At 48.7% G+C, this 17,985-nt stretch overlaps 1 protein-coding gene and 1 non-coding gene across 3 annotated transcripts in view; one reads left to right on the plus strand and one right to left on the minus strand.

The window, feature by feature from the left end:
• Positions 1 to 210: 210 nt before the first annotated feature.
• The window catches only part of LOC140619676 (glutathione S-transferase theta-2B-like), a 32,421-nt gene continuing 14,646 nt past the window's right edge, over positions 211 to 17,985 (minus strand). The window contains exons 1-5 of one of the 2 annotated variants that reach the window (XM_072803459.1): positions 7,451 to 7,625; positions 2,096 to 2,183; positions 1,076 to 1,226; positions 814 to 987; positions 211 to 490 (exon numbers count right to left, since the gene is read on the minus strand). In XM_072803459.1, coding sequence (XP_072659560.1) covers positions 281 to 490; positions 814 to 987; positions 1,076 to 1,226; positions 2,096 to 2,183; positions 7,451 to 7,562 — 735 coding nt within the window. In that variant the 5' untranslated portion in view covers positions 7,563 to 7,625 and the 3' untranslated portion in view covers positions 211 to 280. Of the gene's footprint in view, positions 491 to 813; positions 988 to 1,075; positions 1,227 to 2,095; positions 2,184 to 7,450; positions 7,626 to 17,985 lie in introns of those variants that run through there. The other variant, XM_072803460.1, reaches the window with a different exon arrangement.
• TRNAK-UUU (transfer RNA lysine (anticodon UUU)) lies at positions 16,123 to 16,195 on the plus strand. The gene has a single exon. It is a non-coding gene; the product is annotated as a tRNA-Lys (tRNA).

Consider the following 17,985-nt stretch of genomic DNA (forward strand, 5'->3'; position numbering starts at 1 on the left):
CATTTGTTGATTTTAAGTTGATTTTGTTCTTCGTGCTGTTGAATTTTCAGAGCTCTTTATATATGGTGGATTTTAGTCGTCTATTGATTAGAACTCCTGCACATGAGAATAAGCACTGCCAAGGACATTAGGTGTCCTACCTGTGCAGAGCTCCTCCAGGAGCCAGAAACAAAAGACTAAGGCCAGATGGAAAGAATTGAAAAGGACAAGTAGGAGACTAAGAAGGAATCTTTATTGCTAATCTCCTGGGCTACAACCATCAGCTCCCATTCCAGACTCCTCAGGGGATCCTGGAAATACGAAGCAGCATATAAGGATAGACTTCTGGGGCAGGGTCCGGGATCTTTTTGTTGGCCGCCTGCTCCAAGATGTTCAGGATGAGACCATGGGTCTCCTGGCAGAGATCCATACCCAGGAAAGCCTCCAGTCGCTCACGCCATGCTGTCAGTTTCGGCCGTCCCTCAAAGAGGTCAAAGCCAACGGCCACAGGCTGCAGGGACAAACGATGGGAAGGTTACAGTGATCCTGAGGCCCCAATGCCAGGACCACTGGCACAGGTGTCAGGTCCCTTTCCCACCCCTTAGCTGAGGCCCAGCACCATGTGGCCAGTCTCGGCCCAAGAGCACCTGCGTGAAACACCACACACAGGAGAGAAGCAGAAAGTCAGGGCAAAAGCACCAGTTTAGACAGAAACCTGCTCTGCAATTCTGGGCAAATTCCCAGCTTTCTCTAGGCCTCAGCATTTCTGTCTAGTGAGGGTGGCGACAGGAGGGATGCTGTCCACAGATGTTGCTCCACCGGCCATGCTCACACCTGTATCAGCTCCTCCAGTGCCATGAGGTCGGCCAGTGTCACGTGCTGGCCTGTGAGGAAGGCCTGGTCCCTCAGGAACTTGTCCTCTAGCTCCTGCAGCGCCCGGTCCATGGCGGCCCTGTTACGCTGCACCTTCTCCTCAGGCAAGTGGACCCCAATGAGCGGTGCCAACACCTGATGGGCAAAGGGTGGGCTCAGGTGTGGTCCCCACCCCCACCCCCAGGTCCCCGGCAGCCAACACCCCGCAGATGGCTCTCCTCACCTGAGTCCAAAGGGGCACGCCGAAGGTGCCACGGACGCAGTCGGCATGCCAGCCCAGGTACTCATGGATGCGGGCACGGGCCTGGAGGTTGGAGGGGTACCAGTGGTCCGCCGTCGGGTACTTGCTGCTCAGGTATATCAAGATGGCAGTGCTGGGGAGAAGGGAGGAGCGGTGGCGGTGAGGATCCTGGGTCCCATGCCTCAGTGGGGCTCTGGGGCTCCTCTGGGCCTCCCCCCCATCTGCAGCTCCCTGGGCACTGCCTCTGGTCTCCCCCGACTCTGCCCTCCCGTGTCTCCGTCCTTGGCTGTCTCTAGCATGGATGCTTGGCCAGACCGTCTGCTTTGCCCTTTCATCCCTGTGATACAGTGGCAGCCGCCCTGTGAGCTGGAGATTTGTCATCCCAGCTGCACGTGAGGAAGCTAAGGTTCAGAATCATTAAGTAACTAGTCTGAGGCTCAGAAAAGGCTCTCTGGGCCTCTGGAATCTTGCATCAAGGCCCCTGCATGTTCAAGTGTATGGGCTGAGGCCCAGGAGGGGAAGCATGTCCTCGGATCTGTCGTGGGTCCCCTCTGACAGGTCCTCGGGCCGTCATGCCTGTAGTCGCCCAACCTCTTGTCCTCGACCTGCCTGGTGGCTGGCCCTGAGGTGTCCCCTGGAGGTGACTCTGGAGAGCAGCCTGAGGAGCCAGGAGAGGCCCTTTCAGCCTCCGTTTGTTGAACCTGCTCTATCGAACTGGACAAATGTCCCCATGTCCTCTTCTAGTGCCCTTCAATCTGGGGATGGGAAGGCCCTGGGGTCCAGAAGGAGAGGCTGAAGACAAGAGGGGTAAGAGCGATGCTGCGTCAGCCCCCTAACATCCTGGTCACCCCCAGCCCCAGCTCTACCCTTCCCTTTGCCCTCGCCTGCCCCACAGGGTCCTCTGGCACAGGGCAGGCCAGCCAGAGGCCAGGTGGGCTGGGGGCTGGGGCGAGGGGGTAGGAAGCACTGGAGGCAAGAGGGCTGGGCCTGGGGGGGAAGCACCTTTCGCTCAAGATGAAGTCCCCATCCTTGAGGGCAGGGACCTTGCACAGGTTGTTAATCTGGGAGAAATCCTTGCTCACGAGCTGCCCTGTGGAGGAAGAAGTCAGCAAAGCTTAGAGCCAAGAACCGAGGCTCTGCGCTCTCCCTGTCGTCCCCAGCGAGCCCTGGGCCAGGCTGGGCCTCGGGTCAGGGGTGAGGGCAGCCTCCCTGCCCCGCCCGGTCCCAGGGCAGCTGAGGGGTCGGGGCGCAGGGGGGTTAGCTGACCAGGCCCCGGGAGGGCAGGGGGCAGGGAGCCAGAGAGGCCTCCGCGGTTCCCACCTCTAAACTCTCCCCTGGTGGCCAGCTCCCCAGGGTCTTTAGGGCTTTAGGACTTTTTTTTTTTTTAAGATTTCATTAATTTATTCATGAGAAATATGAGAGAGAGAGAGAGAGAGGCAGAGACACAGGCAGAGGGAGAAGCAGGCTCCATGCACCGGGAGCCCGACGTGGGACTCGATCCTGGGGCTCCGTCCAACCGCTGAGCCACCCAGGTATCCCAGGGCTTCAGGACTTCAAATACAGGCTCTCAAGGCAGGAACTGTGAAAATCCAGTTCAGCATTTACTCCTCATTCCATAGAAAAGTAACATTATCCTCCTTCTCAGAGTGAAAGTTAAGGTTCAGAGAGGGTCTGCGGCCTGTCCACGGCCACACAGCAGAGGGCAGTCTCCAGTGGGAGATACCAGAGAGCAAAGGCAAAAGAAATGCAGATAAAATCACATTTCCTCACAATTTGCAGCCCTTCCAAAAAATACCTGAGACGGGCAGAGTGTGACTTTCCTCAAAGAATTCACAACTGCCTTAAAGTTAATGCTTTGCTAGAGGTAAAAAGCAACCTAACTCTGACAATCAATACCAGACCTCCAGGATCCTCTAAGTCTTCTTTGACCTACAGAAGTCCCTTTAGGGACTCCCTTTATCTCTACACGCCACCCAAGTCCAAAATATATCATCAGTTGCACCTTATAAGCCCAGAGCAGCCCTTTCTCCATATGGTCCTATCCCCGTGCTTTAATAGAAGCACCTTTAAAATTTATTTATCTATCTGCTTACCTATTTAAATATCTAAATCTATTTATTTAAGAGAGAGAGGGAGAGAACATGAGCAGGAAAGGCAGAGAGAGGTAGAGAGAATCTCAAGCAGACTCCATGCTGAGCACAGAGCCGGAGGTGGGGCTCAATCTCGTGACCCTGAGATCACCAGGTGAACCCAAACCAAGAGTCAGATGCTTAACCCACTGAGCCACCCAGGTGCCCCAGTCACTGACAGTTTCTGAATTTCAGAGGGTTCAGGTACAAAAAAGTTAAATGCTTCAATGTGTTCACAAAGGAATATTTTATCCTATTTCTGTATATCACGGATATCTAAAAGTTTCCTTAATCTGGAAGAGTAAAACAGAGAACCAAGAACATTTCAAACAGGAGTCACCAAAACTATAATCATCTTCCTCAGTTCATTTAGTCCTGTTAATTCGTGCTCAGTTTGAATGCAGCTTTTTTAGTTAGTTCTGGAAATTCTTACCCACTTTAGCTTTATTATGATTTTAAAGAAATCAAAATCCTGTATTTATCCAAAGCCCTTCTAATGACTTTTAATTTAACACATTTTGCAAGAGCACCAGAACAATATCCATAAATGACAAAGACTCAAAATGAACATGGCTAAAGATACTTTAGTTTATTATTTGTGTGTGTGTGTGTGTGTGTGTGTGTGTGTGTGTGTAATACTAGCTGACAAGGAAAACCAGTTACTTCTGTGACAAATAACACCTCAATAATCACAATATCAAGTGATGGTCTTATACCAACATATTAAAACTTTAGGAATTGTGTATAATCTCTAGAATAGCACTTACCCAAACAACATAAGCTAAGGCTTATCATTATTTTTTTTTTAAACAATGCTTCTCAAGTAAGCTAACGAAGCACATGCGTAAATAGGATTACAGATCATTACAAAACTTATGTAGTTAACCAAGGTGGCAGCAAGAGATTCCAAAGGCGGGGCACCTGGGTGGCTCAGTGGTTGAGCCTCTGCCTCTGGCTCAGGTCGTGATCGGGGATCCTGGGATCAGTCCTGGATCCTGGGATCAGTCCCGCATCAGGATCCCCGCAGAGCCTGCTTCTCCCTCTGTCTGTCTCTGCCTCTCTCTGTGTCTCTCCAGGATCACGCCCTGAGCCCCTAAGCCTAAGGCAGACACCCAATCGCTGAGCCACCCAGGCGTCCCTAAGCCAACAAACTTAAATTAGTGTGAATACCCCCGCTTCCACTCTGAAATCAATCGACTTTCCCCATTGTCCATTTCTACCTGGGATACTGGTGGGGAAATCTGAAGTGGGTGGTCTAAGTCCAAGGGGGTGCTCCTCACTCCTTGGCAGTGAGGGTAGGAGCAGGAACCAGTGGCGCCACAGGCACAGGATGGTATAAGAGCCAGTTTGGCAGACAGCACCCAAGGTGGTAGAGAAACAGGGGGAGAGGGAGACAGAAGAGGTGAGGTGCCACCAGGGAGGCTGGAGGCCAATAAAAGCCCAGAGGGCAGAGAAAGGACCCCAGTTCTGAAGCTCATCAGCTCAGAGAGCACACATGGTGGTGGTTTTCTTGCCACTAACAAGTGAAAATACGCAGTCCCACGTTGGGCCAGAGGAGACAGGGAGCTTGCCTGAAACAAAAGGAGTTTCAGCGCTGCTTGGGAATATTCCTTAAAGTCCCCATCCCGAGATAGACTAAACAGAGACAATTCGCTCCAATTATCATAGCCATTAACCCGGGAAATGAATGAGCGAGAGGCCCCCTCCAGCCCCATACAAGAATAACCGGGGTCTATTAGGAGGAACAGTGAGAGTCAACATCCCTTCATCACAAATGGCCTGGGTTTCCTCCAGCAATCTGGGTTTATTAGGAGGAGGAGGAGGAGGCCTGTTTAGACAACCATGTATCCAATATATTGGGAGGCGCTTGTTAGCCTGGTTAGCAGCCAAACACGTTCCATGAGAGGTCCTTGGGTCAGGTTCCTGATTTAGGGCCATGCCTACCTCCATCCATTTGCCCTGTTTCCTGCAGAAGAGATCTAACAGATCATACAGAAGTTTAGTGTCCCATTAATGGGCCATTTTTCCTCCTCTCTAAGGAGTACGGAGGCCATGGACTATTACAGGAGATCAGACTTCTTTTTCTTAAATCGTGCAATGTGAATAGTTTCCAAGGGATTAAAAAAAGGCACCCCAAAGGAGACTCCTTGGGAAGCGAAGATCCCATACTTCTAAAAAAGGAGAGAAAGTCCAAGGAATCCCCACACTCCAACTCCCAGGTATTATATCACACAGGATATGTCAGCGGTTCCTGGTGTCAAAGAGACCAGAGGAATCCTTTGAAGGAAACGATTATGAGCACCACCCAGCCCTATAGAATGGATGCTGGCATCTCCCCTCCCACCTTCTAAAACCCTGCTTCCAAAAAACAAACAAACAAACAAAAACCTGCTTCCCCATTGCCTACTATGCTACAAGTAGATGCCATGACTGGACTCCAAAATATGGAGCCATGAAGAACCCACTTTTTTTTTTTTTTTAAGATTTTATTTATTTATTCATGAGAGAGACAGAGACACAGGCAGAGGGAGAAGCAGGCTCCATGCAGGGAGCCAGATGTGGGACTCGATCCCAGGTCTCCAAGGTCACGCCCTGGGCCGAAGGTGGCGCTAAACAGCTGAGCCACCTGGGCTCCCCTGAACCCGCCTTTTTAACCCAGGAGAAACATTAGGAAAATCTTACAAAGTGAAATGACCCGCTTTCATATTTAAATAGTAGGGGACATTGACGGAGAATAGTTAAGATAGAGAGGCACCATGGTCTAAGCAACAATCCAACACACATAGTCTTTACAGACAACTTACCTAGGAAACGATCCCCAGTTGTGTGTGTGTGTGTGTGTTTAAGATTTTATTTATTAGAGAGAGAAAAGGAACTGAGGTAGGGGCAGAGGGAGAGGGAGTTGTATACTTCCTGCTGAGCTGGGAGTGGGATGTGGGGCTGGATCCTGGGACCCTGAAATCATGACCTGAGCCGAAGGCAGACGCTTAACCAAAAGAGCCACCCAGGTGCTCCAGGTTTGATTTTGTTTTGTTTTTAAGGTTTTATTTATTTAAGAGAGTGCGCAAGCACGAATGCGGGGAGGGGCAGAGGGAGAGGCACACTCCCTGCTCCAGCTTAGGTGGCTGTCCCATGCCCAAGAAAGACAATTTTGAATAATAATAGGAATCATGGGGGATCCCTGGGTGGCTCAGCGGTTTGGCGCCTGCAGGCTCGAGTCCCACGTCGGACTCCTGGCATGGAGCCTGCTTCTCCCTCTGCCTGTGTCTCTGCGCCGCTCTCTCTCTCTCTGTGTCTATCACAAATAAATAAAATCTTTAAAAAAATAAAAAGAATAGGATTAAAGAGGGGACACTAAGTTTCTAGATCTTATTATAATTCCGGCCATGTACTAGCTTCCAGCAGAAAGGTAGGTTAGGGACACGTGGGTGGCTCAGCGGTTGAGCACCTGCCTTTGGCACAGGGCATGATCCTGGAGTCCCTGGATGGAGTCCCACATTGGACTCCCTGAGGGGGAGCCTGCTTCTCCCTCTGGCTATGTCTTTGTCTCTTTTTCTCCGTGTCTCTCAAGAATAAATAAATAGAATCTTTAAAAAAAAAAATTCTTGAGGGGCACCTGGATGGCTCGGGTCCTAACTAACCCCTGGGTCCTGGGATCGAGCTCCACCTCTGGCTTCCTGCTCAGCTGAGACTCTGCTTCTCCCTCTCCCTCTGCCTTTCCCTCTCGCTGTCTCTCAAATACATAAATAAAATCTTAAAAAAAAAATTCTGACCGGCTCAGCGGTTTAGCGCCGCCTTCGGCCCAGGGCGTGATCCTGGAGACCCGGGATCGAGTCCCACGTCGGGGTTCAAGGAGTGAAGAGTTATATACTTTTAATTTGGGGGAGGGTAAAGACGAAGTTTCCAAAAGGTTTTTCTCATGTTAAAGAAGACTTACGGGATCCTGGAGGCCTGGCTATTGTCAAGCTAAGGTTGCCCTTTTCCCTCTAGCAAAGCAGTAACAAGGAGACGGGGAGCGTTCTGGGAGGAAGGGCCGACGCGGCCCGTCTCAAGCACTGGTCAAGGGGCTACAAATTGTATGGAAATTTAATTTTAATCTACATTTGTTTTGTCTTTGTTCTCCTCCGGAAGGTGCGGAGGCTGCGGGGCCGGGGCCAGGGTGGGGGAGGGGCGGGGCCAGGGTGGGGGAGGGGCGGGGACAGGGACCCCCAAGAGCCGCCCGGCCCACCTCTGAATATGTCCACGGGGCGCAGCTCGAAGGGGATGCCGTTCTTCTTGGCGAAGATGTAGACGGCGCGGCAGGGCTGGGACACCAGGTCCAGGTACAGCTCCAGGCCCATGGCGGGGCGGGGGGGCGGCGGGCGGCGGAGCGGGCCGCCGGGGTTATAGGGCCCGCGGCTCCGCCCCCCGGGGCTCCGCCCGCCCCGGCCCCCACCCCCACCCCCACCCCCACCCCCACCCCCACCCCCACCCCCACCCGCCTGCGAGTGCTGCTGCGGGCGCCGCGGTCCGGCCGCGCGGGGGTCGCTGAGGTCCCCCGGGGGGTGGCGCACTGGCGGGTGTGGCCCAGGCTGCCGGGAGCGCGGGCTGGAGGCAGGATTCAGGGAAGAATCGGCGGCAGTGGGAGCTGCCCACCCGCAGGGCTGCCGTGGTGCGAGCTGCGGGTCGGCGTCGGTGGGAAATGCCCGGCCTCCGGGCCGGGGGTCGACAGCCCACAGCTAAGCGTCCCTCCACCTTCTCGTCTCGACCCTCACCCGCCCCTGGATGTGATCCCCGAGGCCGCCCCGTGCTCTAGCCGGATCTGGGGGGAACCCGTCCTCTGGGCCCCGACCTAAGCAGGCGGCTTCAGAGGGCTTCCCTGGGATATTTGGAGTTGCGGTTCGGGGACAGGAGGCGAACGTGGGCTTCCTAAGCTGGGGCCGCCCGCGCCTTGCTCTCAATTTCAAGCTCAGCGGGCAGGCTGGCCTGAGAGAAGGCAGCTTAGTCACAGAGAAGGAGAGTTGGGAAGAAAACCAGCTCCTGATCCCAGTTCCCCTGTGGGCCAGCTGTACCTCTCCCTTATTGACAACTGGAGTTTTCCAGGAAATCCCTCGTTTGCCCTAAACCACTTGGAACTGAGTTTCTGTCCCTTCTAAAGAAAAGAATCCTTGGGCAGCCCGGGTGGCTCAGTGGTTTACAGCCACCTTCAGCCCAGGGTGTGATCCTGGAGACCCGGGATCAAGTCCCACATTGAGCTCCCTGCATGGAGCCTGCTTCTCCCTCTGCCTGTGTCTCTGCCTCTCTCTCTCTCTCTCTCTCTCTCTCTCTATCATGAATAAATAAATAAAAGCTTTCAAAGAAAGAAAGAAAAGAATCCTGACAGACAGCAAGGAGGGTCCAGATGCATAGTGGCAGAAATTTAGATAAATTATGGCCTGCAAAAAAAATAAATAAATAAAATAAATTATGGCCTGCAGGTGTGTGGAAGGCAGACTTTGTACCATGAACTTGGCTATTTAGTTGAGATTTCCAAACAAAGTGTTCAGGGAGTGTGGCCTGTTTCTTCTTCCTGCTATCAGTATAATATGTGAGCAGAGAGATTGAGGGAAGAACTGTCAAGCAAGAAAACTGAACCTGAACATGATGATTTGAGGGAATCCTTAGCCTATTCAGGTTGCAAGGACCCCTAAAATTAGGAGGCTCACTATCAGGAAAGCACAACTCAGCATCTCCTGGAGGTCACTGATGAGTTTTATACATGCACACCTCGGCTTCTTTGGGCTTGAAGTGTGTGTGCTGTATACAGGGCGGGGGGGGGGGGGGGGTGGGCAGGGAGGAGGAAGTGAAGGGTTATATGGCGGTGTTGGGGTGGGGCACCTATACGTGCTTGCTGAGAATATGGAGGGCGTGATACAAAAAAACCTGAGTTTAAATCCTGACTCTGTCACTCAATAGCTACATGACCTGGAGCATGTTATGAACTTCTTTGAGTCCTGGTGTCCTTTGCTATCAAACGTGCTAATTCCTCCACTCAGACTCAGGTCTGTTGTAAGACATAACTTTCAAAATATCTATATAAAATCACTGAGCCCTGTGCCTCAATTAGATGTTAGCTTCCTTCTTTCTACTTGTATTTTTATTGCTGCTTTTGTGTTTGTTTTTTAAAGATTGTATTTATTTATTCATGAGAGAGAGAGGCAGAGACACAGGCAGAGGGAGAAGCAGGCTCCATGCAGGGAGCCCGGTGTGGGACTCGATCCCGGGACCCCAGGACCCCGCCCTGGGCCGAAGGCAGGCGCTCAACTGCTGAGCTACCCTGGCGTCCCTTTATCACTGCTTGGCGTGCTCATTTTCATATTGCTACAAAGTCCATCATCTACTTGTAATTCCTTCAGCATAATGTTCCTTCAGGTTTGTATATATCTCATATGTGGGCCCAATAGAATGATATTTGTTATGTCACTAAATTTGACTCCCCAAATAGGCACATGCGTCAATCTTTCTACCTTTTGTATGTGACACCCTTCTCCTGACCGGCCCCTGCACCCACTTCCTGTCCTCCTTGCTACCTTGAAACTTCCAACACTGTGACAGTGCTCAGTCCGAGCCCCGAGATCAGGCCCTCCTGGAAGGATCTGTTCCATAACTCTGGTCTAACAGGACAGTGAGGGGTTGAAGAAAGCAAACTCCCAGGCTTTGGATGAGATAGGCCTGCAAACAGGGCCATTTTCAGCTTCTGTGTTGAAGCTCCCCATGAGGCAAGGTCCAGGTGAACCCGGTACAAGCCTTTAGAATCCCCTGCCGTTGAAGTCACACAGGGTATGCTTAATTAGTCCCAACGATGAGCTGTGACAACGTGTGTGGGATATTGCCAACTAGAGAAGCTCATTAGAGACTTTGCCCAGGGCTTTTCTTGGGGGTTTTTCTTGATCCCGTGCCTGGCACATGTCCAAATTCCAGACTCCCAAGAGGAAAGAATAAACCATATTGGTTGGACCAACAATTTAGGTACAGTGAGCTACTCTTGATGGTCTGAAGTTAATAATGATGGGAAGCCTCCCAGAATATACCCCAATGGAGAGCCAACCTTGAAAGCAGACCTTTCAAAGAATAGCAATCAGGCCTGTTATATTAACTTTTCTGTGCAGTCTACCCCTCAGTCCTTGGCCGAGGTGTCTTCACAGCAAAATTATTATCAGTAGAACCCCACACGACTGGATGAGACCAGTATGCAGTACTGATCTCAGTTATGCCTTTTTTGGGATCCTGGACTTAGCTGATCACAAGAAAGCCCACTAACCATCAAGACCATCTTAATATGCTGGATGGTTTCTTCTTTCAGTTTTTTTTTTTTTAATGTATTCATGAGGGACACAGAAAGACATTTTTGTATGACTTAACCAGAAAGATATATCATGTTACGGAAATGATTGGGTTAAAATCCTGAAGTTGCGACAATTTCTAATGGGTTTGCATAACCTTCCACCTCTTTTGTCCTGATTATGTAACCAGTCCTAGAAAAGATTAATCTTTCTCTGACAACAGCTTTTAAGTTATACTGCCTTCCTCCTGTGTGTGTACTGGGGGAAGGGGAGCGATGGAGAGTCAGATGATCAGGGTATTGCTGCCCTCATCCTGAAAAGCCATCAGACAACAGCAGTGAGACATCCCAGACAGCAGGTCAGGAGTCCCATCTGGGCAGAGGGGTCATAGTCCCTGCGATGTGCCCTCCCTCGATTCCCAGCTTTTGTGGGATTCACAGGTAAGGAATGGGGTCAATTTCTGTATCTGAAATACACAGCAGAACAGCATATGGTCCAAACAGAAAATAAGCCCTTTTGTGCAGGCATGTGTTTGTGACCCAAGTCAGGGCAGCCAGCACCCATGATGTTTTCATAGTTGTTAAAAAAGAGACAGCAGACCCAAAAGGGACTCACTCATGCTGAACCTCACGTAAGAAAACTAAGACTTGGGATCCCTGGGTGGCGCAGCGGTTTGGCGCCTGCCTTTGGCCCAGGGCGCGATCCTGGAGACCCGGGACCGAATCCCACGTCGGGCTCCCGGTGCATGGAGCCTGCTTCTCCCTCTGCCTGTGTCTCTGCCTCTCTCTCTCTCTCTCTCTCTCTGTGACTATCATAAATAAAAAAAAAAGAAAGAAAACTAAGACTTAAATATCTAACCTAATGGCAGCTTTGACCACCATCCCAATAGTGTAATCTTTAACTACTTAATATGGAATTACATGGTCAGCACTAATAAAATAATCTGCCCAGTGGACCTATTCTGTCCTCTTTAGGAGGTGTCTTCACCGGAAACAATACATTTTTGGCATAATTTCCTTTTTCTACCTCCTTTCTGCTTTTAAAACCCTTTCCTGGGCAGCCCCGGTGGCGCAGCGGTTTAGGGCCACTTGCAGCCCAGGTGTGATTCCGGAGACCTGGGATTGAGTCCCTTGTCAGGCTCCCTGCACGGAGCCTGCTTCTCTCTCTGCCTGTCTCTGTCTCTGTCTCTGTCTCTCTCTCTTTATGAATAATAAATAAAATCTTTTAAAAATAAAGAAATAAAAAATAAAACCCTTTCCTTTTTTAGGTGCACCTGGGTGGCTCAGTCGGTTAAGCATCTGCCTTTGGGTCCTGCTCAGCGGGGCGTCTGCTTGTCCCTCTCCTTCTGTCTCTTCCCCACCACTTGTGCACCCTCTCTCTCAAATAAATAAATAAGTAAAAAAAAAATTTTTTTTTTAACTTTCCTTTTGGGACGCCTGGGTGGCTCAGCAGTTGAGCATCTGCCTTTGACTCAGGGTGTGATCCTGGGGTCCGGGATCGAGTCGGGGCTCCTGTGGGGAGCCTGCTTCTTCTTCTGCCTGTGTCTCTGCCTCTCTCTGTGTCTCTCATGAATAACTAAATAAGTAATTTTATTTTTATTTGACTTTGCATGAGAATAAATAAATAAAATAAAAAATTTTGTTTATTTATTCATGAGAGACATAGAGAGAGAAAGGTAGAGACACAGGCAGAGGGAAAAGCAGGCTCCCTGCAGGAATCCTGATGTGGGACCTGATCCCAGTACCTGGGGATCACGTCCTGAGCTGAAGGCAGATGCTCAACCACTGACGCATCCCCAACCTTCTTTTCGTATAACTAGCTGGAGCTCTTTTCTACTTGCTACTTGGGATGCTACTCACTTCATGAATTGTTGAGTAAAATCAATTTGATCATTATATTTACTCAGTTGAGTGCCTGGATGGTTCAGTTGGTTAGGCATCCACCTCTTGATTTTGGCTCAGGTCATGATCTCCAGGTTATGAGAGTGAGCCCTGAGTGGGACTCTGCCCTGGGCAGAGTGCCTGCTTAAGATTCTCTCTCTCCCTCTGCCGCTCTGCTGCCCCCACCCCATCTTGCGAGCTTGTACACACATGCATGCTCTCTTTCTCTAAAAAAAATAAAAAATAATGAAATTGCAGCCTAGGGGGCAAGATAAATAGCCTCTGTTAATTAACAAAATATATAGCATGCCTGATACACATTGCTGAGATGCTTTGCTGACCCAGACCAGGGAAGGGAAACACTGATGCCAGAAAGACAAATTCATCGGTCTTGAAGTTTACCTAGTGCCTGACCAATCAGAAGAACCTGCAACCCCAAGCCTCTTACTTTTGATTTTTTTTTCCCTTAAAAACCCTCACTTACAAGCCATCAGGGAGTTTGGGACTTTTAAACGTGCACTCCCAATTCTAGGTGGGCCACACCAGTTAACAGCCCATCTCTCTTCATGCAAAAATTCAGTGTTCTTGTTTGACCTACTGCACATTGGGCAGATGAACAAATTCTGGTGGTTTGGTTGAATAAGCTAGCACAGTCCCTACTCAGGCTGAATTAGACCCCAGCTGATAGTATCAGATTTGAGCTCAGAGTCCACTCTGGGCAATTAAGATTGGATCTATGAGTCAGGATTCCGAAAAAGCCGGTGGCTTTTCTTCTAAGATATTGCAGGGCCAGACAGCAGAGTAGGTTCTGAATCCAAATGGCAAGTAAGGTTTCCCTAAGCCCTTTATACTTTCTCTGACTTAGAGTCTGAATTAACCTCCCACCCTCGCCAAAAAATATGTATGTCCATCAGGCTGGAAGATCCATCAGCCTCAAAGGATCATACACCTGATTTCATAAGAGCCCTCGAGCAAATCAAACACCTTTTTAAAGCTCCAAATGTGTATTTCCTTTTTTTTTTTTTTAAAGATTTTATTTATTTATTCATGAGAGACACAGAAAGAGAGGCAGAGACATAGGCAGAGGGGGAAGCAGGCTCCATGCGGGGAGCCCGATGTGGGACGGGAATCCAGGATCACGCCCTGAGCCAAAGGCAGACACCCAACTCCTGGGCTACCCCGGTGTCTCCCAAATATGTATCTCCATGTGAAGATTGTCACTGTTCTCTACATCATCCTTTTTTCCAGAGGCTCGAGGCAAAAACCACTGGCTATGGAAACTTGCTGTTTTTTCAATACTCAAAAGAATTTAAATGTTAACCAGCCCACTGGCAAAAAGCAAGGAAGTTGTGCCTCATATTACTTTTTCTTCCCAGTTTTCCCTGATTGGGATGATCCCTCTAACATTTATGAAATTAAAGTATATGACATTTTATATCAATTGTACTATGGATCTAGATTGTTGGTTTTTTTTTTTTAAGATTTTATTTATTCATGAGAGACACACAGAGAGAGAGGCAGAGACACAGGCAGAGGGAGAAGCAGGCTCCATGCAGGGAGCCCGACGTGGGACTTGATCCCGGGACTCCAGGATCATGCCCTGGGCCAAAGGCAGGCGCTAAACTGTTGAGCCACCCAGGGATCCCTGGATCTAGGTTGTTAGAAAGAAAATTATGGGTCCAATATGGAGTCATATATGTTGGTAGCCCCATGTGAGCAAACCAAGACTTAATACCTAACCTAACTGCAATTCCAGCACCCGAGGACCATAATCTTTAGCCAATCAACATGGGGTTTCCTGGTCCACATCAGAAAATTTACTGACAATCCCTTCCATTCCCCTAAGGAGAGTGACTTTGTCTAAAACAATGGATTCTCTGGTAATAATTTCCTTTCTGCTCCCTCTCTACTTTTATTTTTTTTTTTTTTAATTTTTTTTTTAACTTTTTTATTTATTTATGATAGTCACAGAGAGAGAGAGAGAGGCAGAGACACAGGCAGAGGGAGAAGCAGGCTCCATGCACTGGGAGCCCGACGTGGGATTCGATCCCGGGTCTCCAGGATCGTGCCCCGGGCCAAAGGCAGGCGCCAAACTGCTGCGCCACCCAGGGATCCCTCCCTCTCTACTTTTAAAAACCTTTCCTTTTCTGCAACTCGATGCAGCCCCTTTGCCTTTACTAGATGGGGTGTGGCCAGACCGATGAATCATTCATTTAACAGAGCCAATTTGATCTTTTACATTATTCAGTTGCATTTTCCTTGTTTAACCAAGTGCAAATAGCTACAAAATACAAAGCCATTTTTTAAAAACCCTCCCCTCCTTTTTTTCCCCATTGCAAGTTTGCTTAAACCCTTGGCAGAAAATCCAGCATTTACTGGGTTAACAGGCTCTAGGAAAGCTCCGGGTTAGAATCTGAGGGGAACTGCAGCTGGGCGGAAGAAGGCTGGAATTGGAGCATTGCGGTGTGTTTTTTTTCCCCTCCTCTGGCTTGTAGAAAAACTTTGCATCGGCCCAATAAATGGATTAACTTTCTCCCCCATCTCATTTGGAGGAACAAGCAGGGCAAACTTTTAACTTCTTTGGCTCTCCAAAAGTTCACCTTTGAGCATTGAGGGGGCCTTTTGATTCCTGATGCCAGGAGGTGGATCCAGAGGGAGCCGGGACCAGCCAAGAGGATCCTTGGCTTTAGGACAGGATGGAAATCAAACCTGAGGCAGCAGGAAGTGAGAGTTCATTGAAGATAAAGAAAGAGCAGAGAACAGCAAGAGGGAGTGTCCAGGATACTTGGAAAGGAGGGAGTCTCTTCTTTGTTCAGAGTCTGCAGTTGCTACCGGAGATGGTGATCTGGTGCACGTGTTCTCAGGCATCCAGGAACCACTTAGAACAAAGACGATGGCCCAGGTGTCCTTCCTCAGAGCCAGGAGGGTCTTGGCGTTGCTGTCTAGCTCAGGTGGTCTGACATAGACATAGGGTAGCTTCCTCCACTCACTGTTGCCTGGTTCTTCTTTAGATGTTATTTATCCTCGAGCAGCATCAAGTCCTTGTGCTTTACAAAGAGGATGTACGCTATTTACAAGGCGTGTGTAAATTGGGGTGCACATCCTAGCAAGAATGAAAGGAGGGAAAAGCAGATTTTTTGGAGCTTTTCAGTTTCCCAGTCTTATCTCCCCTCTATGGGATTTTTATCCTCCTTATTCTTTGTAAAAAAAATTTTTTTTAAGTATTTTATTTTTTATTTTTGAGAGAGAGATGGGGGAGGGGAGGGGCAGAGAGAGAGGGAGAGAGAGAATCCCAAGCAGGCTCCTCGCCCAATGCAGAGCCCAGCTGGGGGCTTGATCCCACAACCACAACCTAAGCCAAAACCAAGAGTCAGACACCCAACTGACTGAGCCAACCAGGCACCCCCCTCCTTATTCTAAAGGAATGTTGAAGGGCAAAGGTCTCATCTTCTGTAACTTCTTCAGACTGGAAAGGATTGTAGACTCTGCCTATTGGGAGGCATAAAAATTCCGAGCTATCAGGACCCCTGGGTGGCTCAGTGGTTGAGTGCCTGCCTTTGGCTCATGTCGTAATCTTGGAGCCCCTGGATGGAGTCCACATCGGGCTCCCTGTGGGGAGCCTGCTTCTCCCTCTGCCTATGTCTCTGCCTCTCTCTGTGTGGTTCTCATGAATAAATAAATAAAATCTTAAAGAAAAAAAAAAGACCAATGAGCAGAGTGCCTGGCTGGCTCAGTTGGAAGAGCATGTGACTTTTAATCTCAGGGTCATGAGTTCAAGCCCCATGTTGGGTATAAAGATTACCAAAATAAATTAATTTGTTAAAAAAAAAAAAGACTTAGGAAAATAGGTTTGATTCTGGACAAGTGAACCCAATCTGAAAGTACTTTTGGGTTTTACTTCTGAGGAAGTAGGGAGTTAAAGTTAAACCTTCCCAAAGTTAAACCTTCCCAAAGTTAAACTTTGGTATGAGCTGATCTTCATGTGATCCATTTTTCTTTTCTTTTCTTTTTTTAAGATTTTTATTTATTTATTCATGAGAGACACACACAGAGAGAGAGGGAGAGAGGGAGGCAGAGACACAGGCAGAGGGAGAAGCAGGCTCCATGCGGGGAGCGTGATGTGGGACTCAATCCCGGGTCTCCAGGATCATGCCCTGGGCCAAAGGCAGGCGCTAAACTGCTGAGCCACCCAGGAATCCCCTCTTTTTTTTTTTTTTTTTTTTTTTTAAGATTTTATCTTTAAGTACTCTCCCCCCTCAACGTGGGGCACAAACTCAACCTCAAGATAAGGAGTTGCACACTCCACCTGCTGAGCCAGTCAGGCCCCCCTCCATGTTTTTAATAAAACCTTGCTCCCTGGTAGTATGCAACAGATTGCTTATCTTCAATGGGGTATGAAAGTATTTTATTTCTATACTTGTGGAGAGCCTGCAGTACTTTACCCAGGCTAGTAATTTTATTTATTTATTTATTTATTTATTTATTTATTTATTTATTTATTGAAGAGAACATGAGCAGGGGAAGGAGCAGAGGGAGAGGGAGAAGCAGACTCCCTGCCGAGCAGGAATTCAATCCCAGGACTCTGGGATCATGACCTGAGCCAAAGGCAGACGCCTAACCAACTGAGCTACCCAGGTACCCCAGACTAATGATACATTTTAAAATTTTGTTGGTTTCTTCATCAAACGATAAAGTTGCAGTGAGAAAACTTCTATATATTAATTCAAAAGGGCTCAATTTAAGAGTCCCCTTTGGTGCCACTCTTATTCTTAGTGAAGCAATCCATAACATTTTATATTCATGTCTCATGAGTCTCTTGACAGAGTTTTGCCAAAGTTTCTTTAAAGATATGGTTTGGGGGACACCTGAGTGGCTCAGTGGTTGAGCGTTTGCCTTCGGCCCAAGGCATGGTCCTGGAGCCCTGGGATCGAGTCCTGTATCGGGCTCCCTGCATAAAGCCTGCTTCTCCCTCTGCCTTCGTCTCTGCCTCTCTCTCTGTGTCTCACATAAATAAATAAATAAAATCTTAAAAAAAAAAAAAAAAGATATGGTTTGGGGAAGAATGCTTGGATGGCTCACTTGGCAGAGCATACAAATCTTAATCTAGGGTTTGTGAGTTCAAGCCCTATGTTGAATGTAAAGATCACTAAAAATAAAAATCTTAAAAAAAAGATATTGTTCATTTTTTACATTTTTCCTGAAGATTTAGGCCTCCATGAGGCATAACAGATCCCTAGAGCCACTGATAATGGTTGTGTTAGCAGGAAAGCAGGGTCCTCATCACTTTGTAGACTCTGAGGAAGTCCAAGCCTAGGTATGACTTCCTTTAATAATCTTTTAGAAACTTCTAAAGTCTTTTCTGTCCTAATGGAGAAGGCCTCTACCCACCCTGTAAATGTATCCACATAAACCTTACCCCAGACAGGGTAACATCTGAGTTAAGTCAACCTGCCAGTCTTCCCCAAGGTAAGTGTCTCCATGTTGAACTGGCTTAATGAAGGTGGGGGAGGCATAGGATGGGTCCTTGGGTCATTTCTGACACAAAGCTCATATGCTCTGGTAACTTCTCTTACCGTTTTGGT

Source organism: Canis lupus, chromosome 27 (assembly GCF_048164855.1).
Source record: "Canis lupus baileyi chromosome 27, mCanLup2.hap1, whole genome shotgun sequence".
Lineage (NCBI taxonomy): Eukaryota > Metazoa > Chordata > Mammalia > Carnivora > Canidae > Canis > Canis lupus.